This window comes from Rosa chinensis, chromosome 3, assembly GCF_002994745.2.
Source record: "Rosa chinensis cultivar Old Blush chromosome 3, RchiOBHm-V2, whole genome shotgun sequence".
NCBI lineage: Eukaryota > Viridiplantae > Streptophyta > Magnoliopsida > Rosales > Rosaceae > Rosa > Rosa chinensis.
Genome location: NC_037090.1, coordinates 16,365,028 through 16,389,438, shown reverse-complemented (window position 1 = coordinate 16,389,438; position 24,411 = coordinate 16,365,028). Strand labels below are relative to the sequence as shown.

Here is a 24,411-nt window from a genome sequence, read left to right as displayed (position 1 = left end):
AAGTGACCCTAAACTCCAACCTCACACGTTAATTTCAGAGTGGGGCCTCACTCTGGATAGGATCTGTATAGATATAGATCCTATCCAGAGTGAGGCCTAGCTTTGAAAGTAAAGTGCGCTTTTAGAGTTTATGATCACTTTTCGGTCACATATTCACATCTCGACCGTTCAGTTTTTAGGTACTAATGTATAGATCACCATCTCAAAATTTTAGCTAAATTGATGGTCGTTAAGGCATTGATAACTGCCTTAAAGCTAGTACGGTTCAGGTTGGCCAGATTTAATTCATCTATTGGTTTAAGCGAGTTAGATACCTTAAAGATCATCAATTTGGCTGAAATTTTGCGAAGATGATCTATACATTAGTACCTAAAACTGAACGGTCAAGATGTGGATATGCGACCGAAAAGTGACCATAAACTCTAAAAGCGCACTTCACTTTCAGAGCGAGGCCTCACTCTGGATAGGATCTAATATATATATATATATATATATATATATATATATATATATATATATATATATGGCCCTTCTAGTGAAGGATCCATTTTTTTGGTATTTTCTAGGGATAGGGCATTAGACCAACTTTTCGATCACATTTCGACATCTCAATAGTTCAGTTTTTAGATCGTAATGTGTAGATCATTTCTGCAAATTTTCAGCCAAATCGGTGATCGTTAAAGCATTCAAAAAGGTGATTTAAAATTATAAATATGAACAGTTCAAGTTTGATATATTTGGTTTGTCCAACAATCTTCTCTAAGCAACTAAAGAAGTAATTTCAAAATGCACAAAAATTTAGGGCCCTTAAAAAGTGTCCCGGATCCCAGATACGAACCCTAACAATATCGGGCTCATACACCATTTGCAAATTGCAACACCCCAAGTAGGTAGGTTCAACCGCAAACCCTACCTAAGCAATCTAACAGAGCAGAGGCCCAATCCCAACTTTGGGTACCCAAAACCTCTCTTGGCACCCAAACCATCACCAACCTCATGCCTGGCAGCTGCTCCACTGCCCCTCATCAGAGAAGGATCATCTTTGTCCCATCATCTCGCCAGCGGAGATCCAGCCCAACCCCATCAGCTTAATGCCAAGAGCCATCACCTACACCGACCTGACATCTCACGGTCCCAAGCCAGGGACTAATCACGTACCTCGTCATCACTCGTAGGGAAAGTTCCTCCGGCACAAAACCAGACTGATCAGCCCCCTCTTTGAGCCATGCCTGCCGTGTTCGCTCTGATCAGCCATTGCTCTCCGCTTAAAAGTTGAACTGTCAGCCCACACATTGTCCAATTTGTCGCAGCAAGCTGCGCATCGCCGGACGTTGTACCCTTCAAATTGGGCCTCAGGCGTTCAGCCAAGGTTCTGATATGACCAATCTCAGACTGCTCCTTCAATCCTTGGCCAAAACTCGATTGCAATCCACATATCCCGATCTCTTGATTACCCAACAGCCCTTGTTGCGTGGCACCTCTAGACAACGAGGACAATTCATCTGATCCCAGTGATGGAATCAAAAACGAGTCCCATCGAGGATGTGGGACAATTCTTGAGAAGCCAGACCAAAGGCGGCAAACTCCCAACCCTAGCAGAGCGGCTCTGCTAGGTTTTCCCATTTAACTTATATTATCCTACTGGCTCCATTGTCGCAACTTACAACAATTTTGTGCTGGAATCTAATATGACTTGGTTATTGAGTTAACCTAATAAGATATGTAATTACAATAGGAATTTAGACTTAATTTTTTTTCTTTATGGGAGGTTACAGAATATCTAATTTTTGTGTAAAGCTTAAGGTCCCTGCACTCTCTCATACTCTCTCGGTAATACAAATTCTTGCCCCATACAAAGAATACCAAAATGAGATGCAATGCAGAAGACTTAGACTTGGATTGAGTGGCCGTTTAGTTTAAAGGTTCATGATCCATTCTTAAATTTATTTCTTGTTCTTAATCTTTGTACAATTGTGTCTATATTATTTGTGAAGTGATCCAATGGCTTCTCAGTTTAAGATTACACACACTTTGTCTTCCACTCGGAGCCGGTTACAAATAATTGTGTTGTTATAGTCTTTCTTGGGCATGGTTTGATCCGAATGTGGATGGGGTTAATGTAGTCGATGCGTCTCACTCTCCAGTCTCCACCGAAGAGTCATGATCCGGTGTTGGTTGAGCTGATGTGTTGTTATAGATGTTGTTGACAACTCTGTACTTATTAGCGACAGAGAAATTTCCGATTTTGTTACCCACAGTCCCTGAAATCTCATTAGAAGAAACGTTGACATAAGTAGACTTGGTAGGCGGTACCTGATGATGAATAGGCTGTAGGTAAGCTCCGATGGCACGAAACCAAAACCACTTGTCAAACCTGCCATGAAGTCCAACAATCTTATACCCTGGGACGTGGATTGCGAAATTATTTACGACGAATGGGTACTGCAGTCCAAATGGTCCGTACACACTCTTGTTGCTCTTGAAAGTAAGCGAGGCAATGTGGGTTGGCGTGAACCAATCTGATACATGACGTCCAAAAATTGCAACCAGAAATTCGTCTGGATCATCAAGCCTGACCTGTAACAAGAGTTTATTATCGACTTGCTAATTAATTGAATGAGGAGGTTTAGGGGTGGAGGTGGACTAACACTGCTTATAGATTTATTGTAATCTGCTCTCTTTGGACCATGAAATTCTGACCAAATTGACTCATCCCCGGCACTCTTATATTTAGTCTGGATCCCAAAAACGCAGGCTGAATCGTGAACTATGTCCACCACCCTCACCGTCGAGTAAACTCCGTCATCCCAAGTGTCGCCACCGGTGCCTCCATAGGGGCCAACTTTTAAAGCTACTCGGCCAAAGGATCCATCGGAACTCTGCAACTCTGCAATGAATCGGAAACATTAATCTGGATCACGCTCTAATTGTAAGGATCCTGGTCTACAATTAACCGGAAGTACGTAGTTCCAGACCAAAAATGCTTCAATACAGCACCAACAGAATAAACACATGTAAGAACTAATCAACTACCAAATATAATGAATCGGAAACATTAATCTGGATCACGCTCTAATTGTTAGGATCCTGGTCTACAATTAACCGGAAGTACGTAGTTCCAGACCAAAAATGCTTCAATACAGCACCAACAGAATAAACACATGCAAGAACTAATCAACTACCAAATAGTGTCTATAATTCTCAGTGTCTCTAGTTGTACACCAATTGAGGTCTCTAAGCGACTAGATTACTGGGTAATAGTTAGGTTGGGAGGGCTGGATCCTTCTAGCGCCTCCAGCGTAGTGCCAAAGGGGGCTCCTATTATGTTTCTACGTATGTCATTCTACAATGAGTATGCCTATTTCTATGTATCATCGTGGGTACTACCCCTAACTTCTTGCCTGTTTGATGGCAGCGGAAGGGTATGTAACAGCCTATTCTGGCTTATGAATATATTTTCTCGCTCGCGAGCACTTCAAAAAAAAAAAAAACTACCAAATATAATGAATTACATATGCAATATATATTGGCAGTAGTACGTTACCATATATATGGGATGGTGAACACTGATCAGCAGAGAGCGACTGTGAGCGATCGAAACTAAAGGGTTGATCAGGTGCATATGAATATGAAATTAAGACATTCATACAAAACTTGATAAATAGGAAGCTGGATCGATGGGGAAGTACCAACTACGAGTGACGAAGAGATATATATTGCATTTATATATTCTGTATTCCACTATATACGGAGCTGATGAATCCACGACCTATCCAGTTCAGAGAATTCTTTTATTGTTCAACTTCCATATGGATATGATATTCGATATTCTCCACAAAAGAGTCTTAAATTCACATGAGATGTTGCATCTTTAGATTAAAGTATTAAACTATATAAAGCATTCACATGTTGGGGCATAACATCATATATATCTACTTTATTTGGGGAACAATTTCATGATCATCGATTGTTCTGTATGTTTCTCTGCCGAATTACAAATCCCACTTGTTTTGCTGCTTTTTACTTGATTGGTGTCCAAATATGAAGGCTAATCAGCTAAGAGAATGGAAGAACGTCCAAGAAATTTAAGCATGGAGAGGATATTAGAAGCTTAGACCAAGTTGAAGTCCAAGAGCAGCATGGACAACAAACAATGTCATTATCCCAGTACCCAAGACCCCATGAGCACTTCTTAAGTTTGGATTACCCTGTAAAGAAAAAGAGAAAGGAATTAACATAAAAAGGTAAGGTACATCTCAAAGAGAAAATAGGGGGAAAGACAAAGTTTTTGAGAATGAATATTACCTCAAACAAAGAAGGTAAAATTGTCTGAATGGTCAAAAGACCAAGGCCAATAAATCCAGTGACAGCATGAGAGCTGCAAGAATAGAAAGTTGCTTAGTAACAAAATTGACTGAGGAGAACCAGAAGAAAATAAAACTATATATAAAAGGGAAATCGAATAAAGAAGCATGATTTCTGAAAGTACCTCTCAAAAATGGGTTTGTCAGAAGTGAGAAGAGCTGTTACTCCACCAGTTGCTCCGGCGGCAAAGAAGAAAAACATCCCAGCTAGGAGCTTGGGGTGCAAATCTTTGGCCTTGGCCTTCTCCTCCTGAATGATCGCAACATGTCATGAACACAGCATAAATCTTGTTTCAGTTACAACAGAAATGCTGCAGTCGGTGTTATTTTCATACCACATCATCAGAATACCGTATCCGGTATCCAAGATAAGATCCATAGCCACCCATTGCAAAGAGCACAACAGCCTACAAAGAAAATTCCATAAAAAATTATGTCAAGCAATTCTAGATAATATTCATATGGAAGACATAACATGTATGAGAGGTATACCATGTTGCCTGGGTGACCCCAATGCACTAGCCATCCAGGAAGATTGAATGATTTGACAAGCTCGACGAAAGGCTCAAATAGAGATGTCACAGCACCAGCTGAAAGGACTCGTATGAGTATTAAAATCAGTCATATGACCCAGTTTGTTATACATTGCGATGTGATAAAAGGCCAGCTATATATAATTTAGAAAGCGAGAACAGATGCAGTAAATCAGGGAAATACCAATTTCAAAGGTAGAAAACTTCTGTTGAGACTCAAGCAACTAGGAAGAATAAAGGAAAATTGGAAGAATCCCCAAATTATGAAACTAAGCTACAATGTGCTATTCAGAGTATTCCCAAGAAGTTTGATAGGCACAGCCTAATTGTCAGAAGGAGCAGAATGAGAGAAACACATTGGGACGAAGTCCAAACTAAGCTATCCCTATCCTTTCCTTCATTATTGTGTTAATCTCTTAACCCCCATTAACAAGTGAGAGAAACACAATCCTTTCAAAGGTGGATGAAGTGGAACTCTCAATTTCTAAAGACTAAAGAACCCACAAAGATTCACATACTACACGTCTTCCTTATAAAGTGTGTGTCCATTTATCCTAGTTTTATAATTTCCCCCAAGGCTGTGCCAAATATAAGTAGACCAAAAAATAATTATCTTAATAAGAAACTGAGACTTTGATGTGGCAAAGATAGCACCATTTAGCCGTGAATCATGAATGGCAGAAGTACTAAAGTTATTAACCCATCAACAATGGAAAAGAGTAGAGAGCGAAATAATGGTACCTCCAGGGAGAGCAGCCAAAAACAGCAGAGGCAGAAGATTGGAGTACAAGAAAGTCTCACTGGGCTTCCCCACTTGTATTTGTAGCCGCTCAGCCTCCTCAACACAATCAACATCTTGGCTAATTTTGCTTTTTATCACTGAAGGAGAGAAGAGAGCTCTTCTTCTAGTGGCAGATAAATCAGGCGTCAACGACGAAGGGAAGAAGCATTTGGAGGAAGCTGTTGGGATAGTGGGAAACGTAGAGGTGCGTAGCAAAGGAGAGGAAAGCTTGAGAGAACAATGAGCAGAGGCAGTGACCATGGCCATCTAAGAAGAGTGTGGTTCTGTGAAGTGGGGTAGACAGTGCTTGATAGAGTGAGAGATAGCGAGAGAACAAACTAAAGGAATTAAGGGCGGTGAAGATAAAAGAGGTGAAGAGTAATGGGAAAGGCGAGGAAGGAGACACGACTGTGAGTAAGCAGTCCTACGTAAGGACTAAGGAGGATGGAGATTATGGACACTAACTGGTAATGACCTTTCCACGTGGTTTCAACACGCACCAATCTCTTTCCGGATTTTCCGGTGATCAAGTGGGACAGGTGGTAAACTGCAATGGGTCTCCAAGAGTCTCCCACCCCAAAACAAAAAGGAAAAAAAAGAAAAAAAAAAACTTAAACTCAGGCCACCTTGGATGATCTAAATCGACAGTCGAGTAATATAACATGTACTCGGTACTCACGGACCTAAACAGTGAAACCTAGAACCATGCTGAAAATACGTGACACCAAATAATACTAGGATCTAAATACAGTCCAGTAATGCATGAATCATAGGTTTCGATTTCAAATACTGACATTCAATATTTGATAGCATGTGCATAACTGCATCTGGATCTGTTACGAGGATGTTCAAGTTATGCTAATACTCGACAATTTATTTCTTTTTGTATTCAGCAGAATTCCACCAGAACAAGATTACTGCAACCATGTATGCGGACCTCAAGCAACTAAAATTAATAGGAAAATGAAGCTCTGGTGACTGGCAGATATATACATTTGCACAAAACAGATTTCATAGCCTCCTACTTTGTACAGTGAACATGGCGATGGTATAAGGTATGATCATTATTCTGGGTGCCTCCTCTCCTCTCCTCTCCTCTCTGTCTCTCTCTGATCTTCCACTTGATTTATCGTTCTGATGGCATAGGCTAAAGACTGCTTCAACTTCAATTTTGCTTCTGCCCTCAATGATTGGCCAAACATCTAGCAAGTGATAATTTAGCTGCTACCTTGTCTGCAACACATTAGATATGAAGAACTCAATAAGGAGGCACCAGGAAGATCGAAAAACACATCTTAGGTTTCTGCTTTCATTTGATAGCTGTGACTTTCAAGTGTTAGGTTGTTTTATCAGCTTCATATGAATGATAAGCCCGCTATGCCTGATACAGTATTTGAACCAAACATATAGAACTAATGAGATGCATGTAACTAACTTTACCACTGTGGTAGATAGATAAATGCCCTTCCTGCCAAGCCATTTAACCGTCAACTCTAAGAATGTTATTACATATTGTACCCCTAGTAACTGTTTCTCTTTGAGGATCAATACTCCAATGGCCATCAACGAGGAATTTTATCTGCAGTTAACAAAAAGGCACATTTAGACAATTATTCAAAGTTTGTATTCTTTCTTCTATCCATAGAATAATAAGGTTCATATTCTTAAGCTGCTAAGTGTGCATACCTCATATACTCCTGGGTACAGCCACAGCATCGTTGACCACAGCCTGGATTTCCTGGATGAACATGTACACATAGCAATTAGTAACCATTCCACCATTGAATGTGAGCATCAAGTACATAAAATTACTTTTTTTACAAAACAAATGTGAGCATCAAGACCATCAAAATGCTAACGTTCTACAAGAACAAAATGAAATAGGCCCAAGGGAAGCGGAACCTTGAGACCATAGGATCTATGTGAGATCCGCAAAAAGGTAAAACTCACAAATTTTTAAATGAAAGAATAGCGGGGAAAAAAGAAGAAGGAAAAGACAATAATAACCTACAATATAACAATAATATGCCAAACTCGCTATGATAATTCTTCAGTAAGTATAGGTGTTCAGCACAGCAAAAGAAAATAAATCAAATAAAAGTGTGATGCCAAACTATACAAACAATTTTGGAAACAAAGAGAATGTAAGACCTTGATCCAGAGTGGTCTATGATACTGGATGGTGGCTGTGGATCCAATTTAATCTGATGATGCCAACCATTGAAGCTACCGGTCACCTCCACAATTTCACCATCACCATGAAACTGGATCTCAACCTGACAAAATTAGGAAACCTAATCTCATCAGCATGTCATTAATTTCAACCAGTCATTACATGAAATCATTTAAAGAGAATACAAACAATGAAGAGAGACAACAGCAGTGATAAAACTCAGAGAGGAACTGTGGTCTTATCTTTTTCACAGACAATAATAGTAAGCTCAAAGTCCTAATTACTTTATCATGCAGAAGTTGGGACTAACGTATGTAAATATGTCGATGTATGAAATATTAGAGAAGATTCCTAGGCCTTTGATTTCAAAGAGAACATTCTACTACACTTCAAGCTCTAAGAGAACAATAATAGAAAAGATATCCCGCAAAATAGCAGATGCAATACCTCCACTAGTCCTGAAAGGTTTTCTTCAGCAGCAAGCAACTCTGCATCTTTTTCGCAGATAAGCTTTTGTGCTTCGTTGATAGCTGTTTCTGCGTTTGCTTGCAAGACCGACAAGGCATGCTAAAGGAAGAAGTAAAATCCATAATAATAAGATTCAGTTTCTGTATTTCCCATAGAAGTATGATTCTTAAGAAAAATTTATATGCAAAAATAATAAATTAAAAAAATAATAATAATAATAAAAACATACATATTTCATATTTCCTAGATGAAACTCTGTTAACTAGCTAGCTCTTGCAATGCCCTATTGCCTTAAGATTTGTGTTAAGTGCAATGCATAATCTGAAGATCTGCTAATGTATGTCATATTTGGATCAAGTATAATCCAATTTTGTTTTTTCTAATATACTGCAAGCAACATCTGTGACCAAAGTAACTAATGTACCTGTTCCTTCTCAATCTGTTCTTTCAACCGAGACAATTCCAACTCCTTCTGATGCTGAGTACGTAACAGAATACAATCAGAATCATGAACAATAGTTCGCATTTAAAGCTCCAAATACAAGCAGAACATCAAGAAAATAGGGACACAGAAGGATAAATATGGTACCAGCATGGACTTGAGACGACTAATATCATGTTGATCCTCCCTTTCACTTGTCTGTAAACAAAATCACAATAATCAATGTATACTGTCATCAAAACAAACCACTTAATCAAAATTGATATTTTGAGTAATACAGTATAAGTAATGACCTTAACATCCAAATTCTTGTCAGATAGAGTACTCCGCGAATCAGCTAATGAAGTAGCATCACTAAGTGTATAAACAAGAACGAAGTTAATGTAAAAATACATTAAACACTGAGGTGCCAAGAAAAGCATTGCAGTGAATTATCTATAGAAGTTGAAAACTATGCAGAAGATAACTAAATGGTTCCAGTTTTGTAAGATCATAATCAACATATTGTGATTGTAACCGTTTCGATACTACAGATCACAGCTCGACTATCCTCTCTTGTCTAACTTCTCACTAATTAAATTTAATATAAAATACAAATAAAATGGTATTAGAATGCATCTCTGTGTTCCCTCCCTCCCTAAAAAAAAAAAATAGAAAGAGGGAGCATGCTCAGAGTGTTGATGTTCCCTGGTAGCATAGGGTACGACTAGTGTCATGGTTCTATCATGAAGTTGATTATTAGAAATTAAAAAGTGTAAGAACTTACTGCTATAAAAGAGATTCTACCATGTTGAATTGAATTAAATAGTAAAAACATACAGCAAGGGAAGATTAAGAAAAGTTGAGAAATATGGCACTTTGAACAGATGTTAAAATTACTACCCAAGAGGGGGGTCAACTGCTGTTGGAGACAAAATTTGCTCAGATGTTGCATCACTTCCATCAAACATATGTTTTGAGTACTCTGAAGTAGGAGTTCTTAGTTGAACTTCTTCAGCATTCCCGAACTTATTGCTACTCTTGATTTCTTCAGCATCACTCTCAATTGATACACCATAGATGTTATCTGAGCATCAAGCAACTCAAAGTACTTTATTAAATCTCAAAGAAGCAATTAAACAAAGTCCAAAAAAGAATGAAAGGTGAGCATGCTTGAGTGTATTAGTAACAGATAGTATGAAAGGTATGCATATTGGTATAGTAACAAATACTATGAAAAGTAAGCATATTTGAATGTTAACACACACTATGAACGGAAAGCATAGCATAGCATAGCATAAATGTTAATGCTAAAGAGCACTTCTTGCAATAGTCACCAAAAAATGAAGCATCAATGACAGTTCACCAGAGCAAATACGAAATGACATACATCACTGAACAACATTAAAAATTGTCAACTTCAAAAATAAGATTCCTTAATGAAACTTACCTTCAAGTGCATCCAGGTCTCCATTCTGCATAAATTCTGTCACCTTTTCCTCCAAGGACAAATTCACTGGATATTTTACTGGTGCATCGCTATCGTCATCAGAATTCTGATTTAGTTCAAGATCTGAACTAGAGTGATGATCTTCCTCTTCCATAACTGAAGCTTTGGTTGACAATGCAACTTCATCAGCCATATTGTCAACCTTCCCATCCTGGTCCCTATGTAAGGCCTTTTTATCTGAGGACCAATGGGTCCCAGAATCTATGGGCACACTAAGTTGTCCATCAGAGTTCAGATCCCAACCAATATTTGGACTATCAGAATCATTTTGTTTGATGGGAATGGTGGTCGGTAAGGATAAATCTTCTAGTACATCCAATGATGAATTGGTGCAAATTTCTACTGGTGTATGGTGGTCGGAGTTGAAGGCTGTACCAATCTTAGAACTATTGACATGACTCTCAATAACAGGAACATTTGACACACGACCATTGCCTTCCATACTATCCACCCGTTCACCATGACCTTCTAAATTACCTGAGGATGTGTCCTGCAAAAGTGAATCTGCCAAAGATTCCACAGGTACCTCAACATCATCATCGTGTTTCAGAACTGGATCAGTAACCAAAGCTTCAGAACTACTTTCCAAGATTGAAACTTCACTCAAGGATGAGAATTCCTCAACCACATCATTCACCTCTTGATACTGACCTTTTGAATTATTGAGAGGCTATCAGTAACAGTTGCATACACTGTAAAATAAGGTTTCACACTTAAACTAGAAGAAAGAACCATATATTGACCTGTCACTATATCTTTCTGACCATCATCATTTTCAGCTATAAAGTTATCCGCATTACCATCCACATCCGTCGATTCTGATTCCGTGGAGTCAGCAAGAAGCTCTCTTATAAGTTTATATCCCCTCCGTCTCACAATGTATGCAAGGTCATTCCTATGATTCCATTTAAACAAATACAAAACAAGTAAGTCTTCATTTTTCACACTATTATTAATATACACTACCTCATATTGCAAATGTAAGTAGAACTAACGAAATTATCTCTAAACTAATTCCATAGATAAACCCTAACTATTTATGCAAATACACAAAATTCAGGCAAAAAAAAAAAAAAAAGAATTTTCCGACGCCATGATGAACAATAAAAACAAAATCGATCAAGAAAAGAAATTGAAGAACCTTCCGTTCTGCGAGAGCTCTTTCATGGACGGAACATGACCTTGTGGAAGTCCAACCGCAGCAATAAACTCCATGAGTTCATTGCAAAGCTCCTCATTGCTCTTCACCTTCCTCCTTCAATTTTCCAACCACATCAGAAATATCAGCGCGGAAAAGAAACCAGAAACAGAAACTGGAAACGGAAGCGAGCGAAACAGTGAACCTGGATTTCTTGACGGACGAAGAAGCGCGAACCGCGAAGTGTACCGGAGAAGGTGGATGTTGAGCGGTGCATCGCCGGAGTTTGAGCTGGTGTTGTTGCGGGTCGAAGAAGACGAGTTTGGGAGAGAGGAGGGAGGGGAAGGCCGGAAACTGAGAGAGAGTGGCCATCACTCTCATCGGTGAAGTTGCAGCACCATTGGTTAAGATTTTTTTGTTGGGTGTGATTTTCAGAAGTGGGTGAGTGGTAAATAGTAGATGGTAAATGGTAAATGATTACGAAAATGGTTTGCTTCTCTTATATCGGGCTTTGATGTAATTGGCCCAATAAGGGTGATCTCATGCTTAATTTCAGTCCGCAGCCCAATTTTCGTTTTGCTCTGTTCTTTTCTGAGAATACTCAATATTTTTTCGGTGAACAAAATAGTGGCTAAGTAAGCTATCACTCTGGGGCCGAGAGCAACTCGGGTATGGCTCCTCCTCCTCAAGGCATGTTTTTCACAAGTTGGGATTCGAACTAGAGACCTCTTATTACCAGGGGAAGTCTTACAGCGTCTGCCCCACTTGCAACCTAGCATGCTTCCACTAGACCAACCTCATTGTGTCAATATTGTATTGTCATAAACGATCTATTTTTCTTTTTTTATACACTGTAAATATTAAATAATAAATGATTGGCATAGATGAAAGAATCAGAAAATGATCTTGATAAAAAAAAAGTCAGAAAATAAATAAAAAAATTTATTATTTTCAAAAACTACTATGACTGTGTACATATATTCATACGGGTAACTATCCACTTCTTCTTTTGGTCTGCGTTGCTGTCAATTATGAAGGGTTAGTTAGAGTTGTTGATCTGGATTCTGGACTATGGTCGGGGGAGATGAGGCTTTGTGATGTGGAAGGAGGGGGATTCCATAACAACAGTCAACAGCGGAGGTATCGAACTCTAAGTTCACTTTTCTTTTTTTTTCAATTGGTTATATTTGTTCTAGAGTCTGCAACTTTTTTTTTCTTCCTTTGTGCCTTAACGTCAAGTAGATAAAATTAATTAAGTAAAAGTTCATTTTGCTTTGAAGAGTAAACTATTGTTTGTAACTCTCGCTTCATTATCATAATTGACTCTAAAAAAATTAAAAAATTACTTAATGAAGTTCTCGTTAATTTTTTTCTTATTTTGAGAACTATTCAAAGATGAAGAATCTACCTTTGAAGAAGCCATCAAAAAGAAAGTACGATTCATGCAACCTAACGTCAACAAATAGCTATTAATTTTTATGTAGACAAGACTATGCTTTAAAAAAAAATCCTTATATATGTGGAGAGACAAGTCTTTCATGCATGCTTCTACATGTCACTTGGATACATCTGTGAAGAACTATTCTTTAGTTGGCATGCGTTTTCTTGGTGCCTTATGCATGCATTAAACTATGCAGAAGCTTCTATTCATATCTCTAAAATTGGTACTTGGACCTCTATCTTTTTCGAAGTAATAGTTAACTTTGTCAACTCATGTTAAATTACCAATAAAGACATTAATAAAGAAAAAAAAAATCTCTTCTTATCTCTACGAACAATAATAGTTGCTAGCCAAATAATTACCCTCAATTATAAGGGGTACAAGTAATAGTATAGAGATTTAAGAAAAGTTGTTGAACCCACGAGGATTGGATTCATTTAACTAGCTAGGGTATGAACCTAAGGAGAGCTAAAATATACAAATGTACAATCACAATCTAAATTCACAAGGAAATCTAGGCTCATGGTGAGTATGTGCAAGATGGAGTAGTGATTTGATTTTGGTTTTTGAAGATAGTTTTGAATTGAAAACAACTAGATGCTCAAATGTAAACTAAATTACTCTAAACTAAACTAGTGATCAAATAGATGAAAGTTAGGATTTAGATTGTCTACCACTAACCTCCCTTGCAAGTATTGATGCATTTCAATATGAATGATGCTAAATTAATTAACCAATTTCTCTCCTTGCATCCCTCTCGGGTATGACAATGGACATGCTCCTTTTGTGATATCAAGCAACCCCTCTCGAGTGTAGTACTTAACCACTTACGTCATGCATTTCAATCCAGTTAGGTACCTAGTGCGTTACCCTAAGTGCATAAAGTTTGGAGATGAAGAAATCATGCAAATCAACCAAGCTTATCTGTAAGTGATTGTAATTCACAACCCCTACATGCACACCTAGTGTGCTTTCATGCTTTAACATTCAAAGGTTACCAATCTCTAAACATTATATCATGACATAGCAAATACACATACTCAAAGTTGTAAAGTCTAAGCATATGCATTCAACTCTTGAACTAGCATGTAGACATGTTAAAGAAAATTGCATAACATCATATTTTAGCATCAGTCCATACAAGATTGGCTAACGCTTTCAACCCTAGCCCCAACAAAGTAACTACTCACTCATATTCATACAAATTAACACCAAATCTACAATACATCAAGGAAAATTAAGGAGTTTAAGGAAATAGTGAACTAGTTGAAGCTTGACAAATTGATGACTAACTCCTCTATGGTTGTCCTCCTTTAATGTCCTTAGATCCTCCTTGATGGTGGAATGAATGGATTATAAACTTGTTGATGATGAATGGAATGGTGATGAAGATATGATGCTTCTTTGGCTAATTTTGAGTGGTAGTGATGGAGTTTATGGTGGTGGTGATAAAGTTTATGGTGGTGGAAGATGGTAGTTGTGGTGGTGGTGATGGAGGAGATGGAGTAGTAAGGGGAGTATGGATATTATGAGTTTGGATTTTGGAATGTGAATATGGAGGTTTTATGAAGGAGATGAAGAGAGAAAGAAGATGTAGTGGGGTGGAATGGGTGATGCCTCAAGAGTGTAATGAAGGGATGCTTATATAGAGAAGAGAGTGAGGAGTAAAATGATGAATGGAAGCAAAATGGAGCAGCTCTAGCATTGTAAGAAGCATGGAGGTGGAGGTAGAGTATGAGAGTGGTAATAGATCCTAAAAACAAGGGAAATGGGTATGGAAGAGATAGAGTAAAAAGAGGGAAATAATGATGAGCTATGAGAGTGTAGTGTAGGAAAAAAAAAAAGAATTAGGAAAAGAGAGGAGCAGCTGCTCTCTTTGTTGTGCATGAGAATCATGAATTTGAAGAGTATTGGGGTGATTTTGGGTCACCAAAGTCAATGACAAGGATGGAGAGAACCCTATGCACCATGCTTATTATCCAAATGATAATATGATGGATTAATCTTGTCATAATCTTGTAGGATTCTTCTAGAACTCTCCTTGAGAATTGTAGGAACATAACCAGTCCAAAAATGCACAATAAATCCATCCAAAATGGATTCTCGGCCAAGTTACCCTTATTCGATCAACTAGGATTCATTTTTTGCTTCCAAAACTTCATTCAATTGAATCTTCACTGAGACTTCGGAATTGGCCTTCAACTTCTTCATATGAAATGTTCCTCGATAAGTGTAGATCATGGTAGTTAAATTTCAGAGATTAGTTCACCGTAGTTTGGCCGAAAAAACTGGCGGAATCAGTATAGGTCCGGTTTTGCAGTTTTCGTCTTTTAGTCAGAAACTTGGACCTATTTTTGAACTATTCATAAGAAATGATCCTTAGGATGTCTAGAATGGATATGAAAAGTTTCAACTCATTTGGAGTTTGTGTAATTAGGCTGCCGACCCTCATTCCTTGTCTAGTTCGCTTTCTCTTAGCCGGAGTAAGAAAATGTGCTAAGATTTACTTTTTAGTTCATTTCCATACTTCTCCATCATTTCCTAGCATGATAAGGAAAACATAATAAATATATATAAATAAACACAAAGGTTAAGTAAAAGTACAAGATTAGGGGAATAATGAAATTGGATTAGTCAACATTAAATTGGACTTTAGAACAAGTAATTTTCATGTTTTAGGGCACAAATATGTATATGAATTATGATCCAACAATAGTTTTCAACTTGGGGAAAAATTTCTCTTCCAATGTAAACCCTAAAATATATATCCCCAAACGTAATTTAACGTTGTAATCAAAATTTTCAGAATTTGACTTCCCTTGTAAAATGAAGGATGAACTTCCAAAAAAAAAATTAAAAAATTGCTTTATCCAAGAACCCGTAACTCCACCAAAGTCGTGCATCACCCATAATCCCCAGGATTCATAAGAAGTTATACCATGATCTAGGCCAAAAATAGCTACAGATTCATTCCACACCATAAGACGCAAAACATAACTCCACATATAGGTCTCATATACAAAATCTGGAAGCAACATATTACGAAATACCTCATCACCCATATCAAATTAACAAAATGATCACTAACCTAATATGATGCTCCTCTTGAAGATCATAAAAATGTTGATATGCCTTCAGTTGCTCGCGCCCATTCCTCTGGTACTCGTACATAAAGGATGAACTTCCACACAAAAAATTGCTGCAATTCTAAATGTTCAAAAACTGAAGGAGGTTTAACAATTGATTTTTGAAAGTATAAATAAAATCTAAAACAAAAAGGTTTTTCTTGATTTTATTGGACGATGGGCATTATAGGAAAATTAGAGAGGTGTAGATAGCAAATTGGTATTTGTAAAAGTAAGTTGGAGGTCTATTAAGTAGAGAGTTCCAAATGCCAAATTTAGAGGCATGAATAGAAGCTCCTTTAAACTATCTTCCTAAAAAAAGAAAAGAAAAAAAAAACACACTCGTTAACGAGTAATACAAACACACACATATCCTATCTAGAGTGAGACCTCACTCTGAAATTAACATGTGAGGTTAGAGTTTAAGGTCACTTTTCGGTCTCATATCCACATTATGACCGTTCAGTTTTTAGGTACTAATATATATTATCTCTGCAAAATTTCAGCCAAATTGATGATCTTTAAGGTATCTAACTCGCTCAAGGCAACTAGCTTTAAGGCCAAATTGATGTCCATCCTGAACCTTACTAGCTTTAAGGCAACTAATCAATGCCTTAACGACCATCAATTTGGCTGAAATTTTGCAGAGATGATCTATATATTAGCACTTAAAAACTGAACGGTCAAGATGTGATTATGAGACCGAAAAGTGACCCTAAACTCTAAAAGCACAAGTTAATTTCAAAGTGAGGCCTCACTCTGGATAGGATATTATATATATATATATATATAGGCCCGATTATAGGCGAACGTCCGCACTATTGCTAAAACGCGGATGTTGACGCTGCAGCAGCTTTCAGGGGCAGACAGCAGCGCAGGGCTTGCCGTACGTAGGCCGGAGGCATTCCAGACCTCTTTTAGGCAGTGATTTAGGCAGTGATCGAGGTCGGAGGAGATTGAGGTTGAAGGTTCTGAGCAGCGCTGCAACCTGGTCGCCGGCGACTCCATCCGACTGCATACTGGTCCTTCCGACCCCTGGCCTCTTTTTGGCAAGCGGCGCGGCGCCGTCGTGACCTCAGTGGATCAAAAGCATAGACGTCCGCACTTTAGCAATAGTGCGGACGCCCGCTTCAGAACGGCTTTCTATATATATATATACACACACACACACACACACACACATTTTACTAAAGTGGAGCTCCGCTTTGAAATTAACGTTTGAAGTTTGAGTTTTCCATCACTTTTCGGTTGCATATCCACATCTCGATCATTTAGTTTTAGGTACTAATATATAGATCATCTCTGCAAATTTTCAACCAAATTGATTATCGTTAAGGTATCTAACTTGCTTAAACCAATGGACAGACTGAATCTGTCAACCTGAATCGTATTAGCTTTAAGGCAACTATCAATGCCTTAACGATCATCAATTTTGCTGAAAATTTATAGAGAATATGTATACAGTAGTATCTAAAAACTGAACGGTCGAGATTTAGATATGCGAGATTTAGATTTATATATATATCTAAGAAAACCAATACCTGTCATTTCAGCCCTCATTAGTTTCCATGCATGTTCATCATTCACCATGCATGAGTATAGGTTTCGGGGTGTCATTGTTAAACTTCTAACCCAGCTACCACTAGCGGGTGGGGTGGGCTCAAGCCCGTCTGAGATATTTGGGCTTTAAAAAAAATTAGATGTATACTTTTTTTTTTATTTTTTATAATTGTGTATAGTCCATAGTGAAGCCCACCCGAAGTATTCCCGAGCCCCGAACTCAAAGTTTGGTCTGGATACTACGGCCTATTCTAACTCGTCATTCTCCATTCTCTCACTCTCTCATCCTCCTCCTCGTCTCGCCTTTTGCAGCTCTACCATTCTCCACTTCTCTCAGAGATCAAGTCGTATCTACTTCTCTTACTCTCCCTCCTCAATTTGGGGCAATGAATTCAATGTAAGTTCAATTTTGTTTAATTGAATCAATCCAATTTGTGGCAATTTAGAGGTTTAAGGACTGATGTGAAATTCAATTTTGTATGTTGTAGTGGATTGAAGATTTCGTGGATTAAAGAATTAAGGTTGCGGTCAAATGTTATTGCTCTGGTTCCAGTCAAAAGAGGGATAGCTGTTGCTGTGCTATCCACAACCATGGTAACTCTCCTTCTCTTTCTCTAAGAATGAAGGTTGCGGTCAAATGTTATTGCTCTGGTTGCAGTCAAAAGAGGGATAGTTGCTGATGCGCTATCCATAACCATGGTGTGTGTGTGTGTGTGTATATATATATATTTATCTCTCTCTCTCTCTCTCTCAACTGAAAGTTCTTCAAGTTTTCACTAAATCTGCTGTGGCAGTAAAGGCTTAAGCTTCTCTTGAGCTAGAGCTAGGATTTGATTCAATTAAATCTGTGGTAGTAAAGGCTTAAGCTTCATTGGCTTGTATTGCTTTTGTGATTATTTGTGAGAAATGTGTGGGCTTTAGCAGTTTAGCTTTATCTTATTCTGCAGGTTACTTTTATTGAAGCTTTGGATTAGCTTATGCCTGGTTTTGATCCTGAGATTGGGAAGTTAGCCCAAAGGGTTCTAATAAATCCACGAAGGATTGACTATCAAACTGGAGTATTTGCAAAAAAGGTAACCGATTGTCTTTTCTTTTGAATATTTTCCTCTTTATTGTTGTATCAAATTTTCATGTCTTCTTTGTTTTCTTATAGATCACCCCGGCAAAGGATGAGAAACCAGTCGTCATTAAACTAATTGATGCAAAGACTGAGATACTCTAGAGGTAACTAATAGTGTTCGAACCGATGTGATATATACCTTCATCATGATCGTATTTTCATCTGTTAGCGTTACATGGCTAATGAACTAGTCTGCTTGTAACCTAGTTTTGAAGTGAGATATATGTTTAGAATTCCAAATTGATACCAAAGTGTTTTGCTTTTAGATCCTGTTGACATGCTATTCACATTTGTAGGCATAAAAGGTTATTTGTAAGACAATTATTTTAGGCCCTGACTTTATTCCTTTCCCAAGTAGATGCAGCATTAATTGCCACTGGAACACAAAGTGAATGGCAAAAGCTTAAGTCCATCACTAGAGTAAGCCGAGTAGTGAGTAGCTGAAATCAAAGCTACTTTTTTCTTTTCTTTTCATTGTGCATATAAAATTGTGGTTTTTTGTTTTTGTTAAATTAATTATTATGAAAAATAGTTAATTCAAAGTTAATTTCTTAATTTATAGGTGTTAGAGTAAAATGTCAAATCATGAGCCAAAACCGAAGCGATCAAAATTCATTGACACATGGTTTAAAATGACAAATGTTTTTTTTAAATTAAATTCAGTTTACCCCCCTGAACTTTGAGCCTAAAATCAATCTGATCCATAAACTTTTTTTTTAAAGCAGACTAGTCCTTGTACTCTCAAACAACATCACCTGAGACCAAATTCTCCAAATGTGACATCATATGTTGAGTTGGAGCCGACAAGGGGGCATACACTTCAGCTTTTTAAACCCTGAAGGAGGGCAGAATGGACATTTCCATTTTAATATAATTTCTAATTTTTATTTTTATTTTCTCTACTCTCTCTCTCTCTCTCTCTCTCTCTCTCTCTCTCTCTCTCTCTCTCTCTCTCTCTCTCTCTCTCTCTCTCTCTCTCTCTCTCTCTCTCTCTCTCTCCTTCTTCTCCTCTATATCGGTGACCACGCCGAAACCCCTTCTCAATCTCTTTTTTCTTAGTCTTTCCCTCATTTTCTTCCTCCACATCCACCACCACTTCATTGCCCTATGTTTCCAACCTCGCAGGCCCAAAATCGTCAATCTTGGCATTGAAATCAGAGTCGAGTAGCACCTTGTTGGGCTTCACATCGCGGTGAATCACTGGTCCAGCAAAGCCTCCTGGAGGCTCCTGGGTGGGCTTGATGGTAGAGGTGTTAGTTTTGAGGTGGTGGAAATGGCAGAGGGGCTGAGGTTGGCGGTGTTCAAGCTTTTGGTCTTGAAGAAATTCAAGGTGGGTTTGATGAGAAATTTCAGTTTGGTGGCGGTTTAGGTGGTCTGGATGGTGTACTGGAGATAGAAGTAGAGGTGGTGCTCAAGGATTTAGGGCTAGAGAGTTGGGAAACAAGAGATGTAGAGAGAGAGAGATAGATTACGTTCCCGGGACGACGGCCTCAACCCCAGGAGAGCTGGTGAGCTGGACACCGGTGACAGTGACATCCCTGTCCCGGGCACCGAGCCAGCCAGAGTGTAGCTTCGTCTTCTCGATCGCTGTCGCCACCATGAAACCTAGGTGCCACCGACAATTCCAAATCTCTATTTGGCTCCTCGCTTAGAATCGGGAAATGTGGAAATTGAGAGAGCTCAGTTGTGAAGAGTGAGAAAGGCTAAGAGATGAGACGAAGGAAGAAGAAGAGGCCATATTAGGACAAAGATGGGCCTTTTACCATTGTGAGGTGTTTGTTGGTTTTTTACAGCGGTGGTCGCCGATATAGAGGAGAAGAAGAAGAGGGGAGAAGAGGAGAGAGAGAGAGAGAGAGAGAGAGAGAGAGAGAGAGAGAGAGAGAGAGAGAGAATAAAAATAGAAATTATATTAAAATGAAAATGTTCATTCTGCCCTCCTTCAGGGTTTAAAAAGCTGAAGTGTGGACCCCCCTTATCGGCTCCAACTCAGCTTATGACCTCACATTTGGAGAATTTGGACTCAGGTGATGTTGTTTGAAAGTTCAAGGACCAGTCTGATTAAAAAAAAAGTTTAAGGACTAGACTGATTTTAGGCCCAAAGTTTAGGGGGGTAAACTTTTTTTTTTTTTATCAAGAAGAAACTTCACTAATGATGAACTTGTTATAATGATTTTGGGTAACATCTCTTACACAGAAATGGGAACTAGACTTCATACTGGAACTCTAAAACGACTAACTGAAGGAGCCAAAGAGGTTTTGACTAAAAGAAAACTTGCACAACAACTAAATGACAAAGACAACAAGTGCAGAAGCTGTGAATTTTTGACACTTAACTTTGTCAACACTAACTCACCAACCAGAGTCCACCCGGCTTGCCTTCGATCGACCAAGCCTACACTCGTTGTGACTTCGAACCCGACCAAATTGAATAGTTGGACAGTCAGACTTGGGACTAAGGTATACCCAACACTGTCACCATCCTAATGTCAACACCGGCAAACCACAACTGCTCCAAATATATTGAGTCTTCAAGTTCAAATGTGGTTTCTGAACCTTCCATATCCTCTCCAAATATTGATGTTGAACCTCAACCTTCTTGAACCACAAAATAATATCAATGCTCTTGAACATGATCCTGGATTACGTTGTGCCATATGGAAATATCCAGTGAATGAGCGTGATAGTATTCGAAAAGCATATATTTTGTTGGGTCCATTTCAACCCGAGATAGAATTTCCTTTCACCGAACAAGGGAGTCAACAACGTAGATTTCAGTTCTCTTGGTTCAAGGACAATCCAGGATCACGTTCAAGATGTATAGATATGCATTTGAGGGGTAAGACTCACTAAGTCCCCCCCCCCCCCTTTTGATTAGGTGTATTTTTTTTTTTAAATTAATAAAATTCTTTTTCATCGTCAAGATTCTCCATATTATATATATATATATATATATATATATCCTATCCAGGGCGGAGCTCCGCTTTGAAATTAATGTGTGAAGTTCGAGTTTTCGGTCACTTTTCGGTCACATATCCACATCTCGACTATTCAGGTTTTAGGTACTAGTTTATAGATCATCTTTGCAAATTTTCAGCCAAATTGATGATCGTTAAGGCATTGATAACTACTTTAAAGCTAATACGGTTCAGGTTGACAGATTCAGTCCATCCATTGGTTTAAGCAAGTTAGATACCTTAACGATCATCAATTTAGCTGAAAATTTGCAGAGATGATCTATACAGTAGTACCTAAAAACTGAACGGTCGAGATGTAGATATGCGACCGAAAAGTGACCGAAAACTCGAACTTCACACAATAATTTCAAAGCGGAGCTCCGCTCTGGATAGGATCTGTGTGTGTGTGTGTGTGTGTATATATATATTTGTTTAAGAAATCCTACCTCACCAAAATTTTCAATCCTGGATCCGCCACTGCCAGCTACTAAAGTATATTTTAAGAGGTTTCAAACCTAGCCAAGTATAAAACCTATGCTCTAAGTTCTATCTACTTGATCCCTATACAAGTTGTTGCAGAAATAGATCGAGACACTGGCAAAACCCCGAAAGGAATATATTTGTTGTACCAAAAAATGGTATTGTTGACTTCAGATCGATTTTCAACTAAAAGATTGTTATGGTTGGAACTTCATTGTCAACTGCAGTATAGAGAAACATGGTTCATTAATTAGAAGCATATAGCATGGCTGATTATCATTAACACTTAATCTTAATCAACTAGTTCAATACACATGTTAAAAATTTACAAACTGCTAAGCCAATACTTAAACTTTCAAAGTTGTGTGTTAGGACTTGTCAAGGAATCATTAATCCCAGAAAAAATTGCATCATGCATGCATGTGTTTGTTAGGTGAGATGGATAACAACTAAAGCAGATCGATCTATAAACTAAGAGGAAGAGTATTCAAGCTGGTTTGATCTTCAGCAACAATTATTCTCCATCTTAAAATCTCAACAAGTAGCTAAGCTACGTATTGCATTGCATTGTCAACCATTTGTTTTAGGAAGATCACATTTTCCCACTTTAATTAAATTATTTTTCACCTTATGTTGCAAGCATAATATGAACAGAAAGAGATGCTTAATATTGACATGAAAATTTGAAATCTATAAATCATGAAAACTCGAAATCCGTGAGTGCTGCACTCCAATTATTTGTGAAAAATTATTACATTAGCAAACACAGAAAAAAGCCGTCATATCAATAGATTGTTGACTTTGCCAATAAAAAAAAAAGAAGAAGATTATTTGAGTCGAGAAGGAAAAAAATAAACAAACACCGACTAAATGACTTTGAGCGAAATTAACACTTCATTCTAATAATGGATCCAAGTCTCAGAACAAAGGTCAAATCCCATTGCTTGTTAGGTGGGAGGTTTAACGACAGCAAAGCGGCCAAAGCCCCAAGCACATTTTCAATCACTTAATTACGTGAGGAATAAGAAATCAAGTCGATGGTGACCTTTGTTTTTGTCTCCTATTTTCAAATTTACAAACATTGACCGGTCCACATATATCAAAGTCTGAAATTATCTTCAGACCACAATCAATTTAATTGGGAACTCCACACCGGCAAGCAAAATATGCGAATCAAAAGCATATCTATGTCAGCCATGAATACTAATTTTATTTACATATAATCCAACTTTACAAAGATTTAAAAAATGTAACTCTCAAAAGACTGAGAACAATAATGCAATGCGTCCAAATTTGTATATATTACTTTAAGGACATAACCACATGGTTTTGTAAGTGTCATAATCAATTTTACAGTCCATACCATATAAACAAATAACGTGCATGCATGAGTCAGGACCAAGCTAGGCGAAGTTACATGATGCCGAAACTGAGCCAGATCTTTGCCAAAATGTTGGAATATATTGGACTCACTGCTCTTCTTTTCTATCTTTTCCTGTGATACTTTGACTTTGTAGACAATAATGTGATCATTTTAAATTATTTGTTATCTATTTTTGTTTTTAAAGTTTGTGGTGCAAAAGATTAGGATGGTTAGCTATAGTCTTGTTCTGAAGGGGAGGTCCGTCAAAAAGGTAGTTTGTGGCATGTTTTTTAGAAGAACTAAATCATGTTTCATTAAAATCGACAACGTCTCTCCGTCAAGCTAGAGGGATCAAAGAATCACTCAAATTACATCTTAAAGGCCACATAAAATTATTCAAATTCAAAAGCAAAAAAAAACAAAAAACAAAAGCAGAAAAAGAAAAGACCGCACTAGCCCTTTATTATTAATAAAAAAAATAAAAATAAAAAGACCGCAGACCTACACCATCTCAAACAAAACAGCTGACATGAAGCATTGACATCTAAGACCATCTTTGTGTACATCTCAGCAAACATCACAACAAAGCTTCTAAGATAGTGTAGGGCTGCTGCTACACTAGCCCTTGGGAGGGGGTGTTCACCTCTAGCTTCTCCACAGCAAGGCCCACAGCTAGCCCCTTTGTAGCCTTGGGTTTATTGACTTTATTCCAATGACTACGAGGATGGCCTTTTTTCTTCGAAACCTTCCCAACAACAGTAATGGAGACCTCCACCAAGAATAATTGTTGCAAATTAAATCAGAAGTTGTTTAATCGTTTTGCTTGTGTCTTATTAATTAATTTTAGGGAAAAATACATCAATAGTGTCTGGAGACTTTGAGGACTGTAAAAAAAAAACAGAAAAAAAAAATTATTAAAAAAAAAAAGAACTGAGGGCATAATGGACATTTTGGTGTCAAAAATTGACGTCGTGTACTGA

At 37.9% G+C, this 24,411-nt stretch overlaps 3 protein-coding genes across 6 annotated transcripts; all 3 read right to left on the bottom strand.

Annotated features, from left to right (window-relative positions):
* Nucleotides 1-1,296: 1,296 nt before the first annotated feature.
* On the bottom strand, nucleotides 1,297-3,761 carry LOC112192640 (jacalin-related lectin 19). Of its 2 annotated transcripts, none has more exons than XM_024332450.2 (3): nucleotides 3,545-3,761; nucleotides 2,649-2,887; nucleotides 1,297-2,577 (listed from the first exon to the last, which is right to left on the bottom strand). In XM_024332450.2, exons 1-3 carry the CDS (start codon nucleotides 3,645-3,647, stop codon nucleotides 2,134-2,136), a joined length of 786 nt encoding a protein of 261 aa, XP_024188218.1. In that variant the 5' UTR covers nucleotides 3,648-3,761; the 3' UTR covers nucleotides 1,297-2,133. The 2 variants fall into 2 exon arrangements, with proteins under 2 accessions (XP_024188218.1, XP_024188219.1); XM_024332451.2 differs by having other exon boundaries at nucleotides 1,298-2,577; nucleotides 2,649-2,879.
* A 148-nt stretch (nucleotides 3,762-3,909) lies between these two features.
* Nucleotides 3,910-6,287, bottom strand: LOC112192641. The gene is made up of 6 exons (XM_024332453.2): nucleotides 5,639-6,287; nucleotides 4,857-4,954; nucleotides 4,700-4,771; nucleotides 4,490-4,614; nucleotides 4,306-4,378; nucleotides 3,910-4,208 (listed from the first exon to the last, which is right to left on the bottom strand). Exons 1-6 carry the CDS (start codon nucleotides 5,943-5,945, stop codon nucleotides 4,104-4,106), a joined length of 780 nt encoding a protein of 259 aa, XP_024188221.1. The 5' UTR covers nucleotides 5,946-6,287; the 3' UTR covers nucleotides 3,910-4,103.
* Nucleotides 6,288-6,531: 244 nt separating this feature from the next.
* Nucleotides 6,532-11,814, bottom strand: LOC112192639 (protein PTST homolog 3, chloroplastic). 3 transcript variants are annotated; one of them, XM_024332449.2, is made up of 13 exons: nucleotides 11,594-11,813; nucleotides 11,392-11,505; nucleotides 10,994-11,145; nucleotides 10,191-10,901; nucleotides 9,644-9,827; nucleotides 9,055-9,115; nucleotides 8,909-8,959; nucleotides 8,744-8,797; nucleotides 8,299-8,418; nucleotides 7,830-7,954; nucleotides 7,365-7,416; nucleotides 7,114-7,257; nucleotides 6,532-6,911 (listed from the first exon to the last, which is right to left on the bottom strand). In XM_024332449.2, exons 1-12 carry the CDS (start codon nucleotides 11,767-11,769, stop codon nucleotides 7,159-7,161), a joined length of 1,899 nt encoding a protein of 632 aa, XP_024188217.1. In that variant the 5' UTR covers nucleotides 11,770-11,813; the 3' UTR covers nucleotides 6,532-6,911; nucleotides 7,114-7,158. The 3 variants fall into 3 exon arrangements, with proteins under 3 accessions (XP_024188217.1, XP_024188216.1, XP_040372423.1); XM_024332448.2 differs by having other exon boundaries at nucleotides 7,119-7,257; XM_040516489.1 differs by lacking the exons at nucleotides 6,532-6,911; nucleotides 7,114-7,257; nucleotides 7,365-7,416 and having other exon boundaries at nucleotides 7,842-7,972; nucleotides 11,594-11,814.
* Between the last annotated feature and the right edge of the window lie 12,597 nt (nucleotides 11,815-24,411).

Coding starts and splice junctions, on each gene's coding strand:
- LOC112192641 (XM_024332453.2), bottom strand. CDS start 5,945: ATGGCCATGGTCACTGCCTCTGCTCATTGTTCTCTCAAGCTTTCCTCT. Junction 4,615..4,699: donor TACGGTATTCTGATGATGTG/GTATGAAAATAA, acceptor GCGATCATTCAG/GAGGAGAAGGCCAAGGCCAA. Junction 4,209..4,305: donor TTTTACCTTCTTTGTTTGAG/GTAATATTCATT, acceptor TTTTCTTTACAG/GGTAATCCAAACTTAAGAAG.
- LOC112192640 (XM_024332450.2), bottom strand. CDS start 3,647: ATGAATGTCTTAATTTCATATTCATATGCACCTGATCAACCCTTTAGT. Junction 2,888..3,544: donor TTCACCATCCCATATATATG/GTAACGTACTAC, acceptor GATTCATTGCAG/AGTTGCAGAGTTCCGATGGA. Junction 2,578..2,648: donor ACAATAAATCTATAAGCAGT/GTTAGTCCACCT, acceptor CTCTTGTTACAG/GTCAGGCTTGATGATCCAGA.
- LOC112192639 (XM_024332449.2), bottom strand. CDS start 11,769: ATGAGAGTGATGGCCACTCTCTCTCAGTTTCCGGCCTTCCCCTCCCTC. Junction 8,960..9,054: donor ACAAGAATTTGGATGTTAAG/GTCATTACTTAT, acceptor TTTTGTTTACAG/ACAAGTGAAAGGGAGGATCA. Junction 8,419..8,743: donor AACAGATTGAGAAGGAACAG/GTACATTAGTTA, acceptor TTCTTCCTTTAG/CATGCCTTGTCGGTCTTGCA.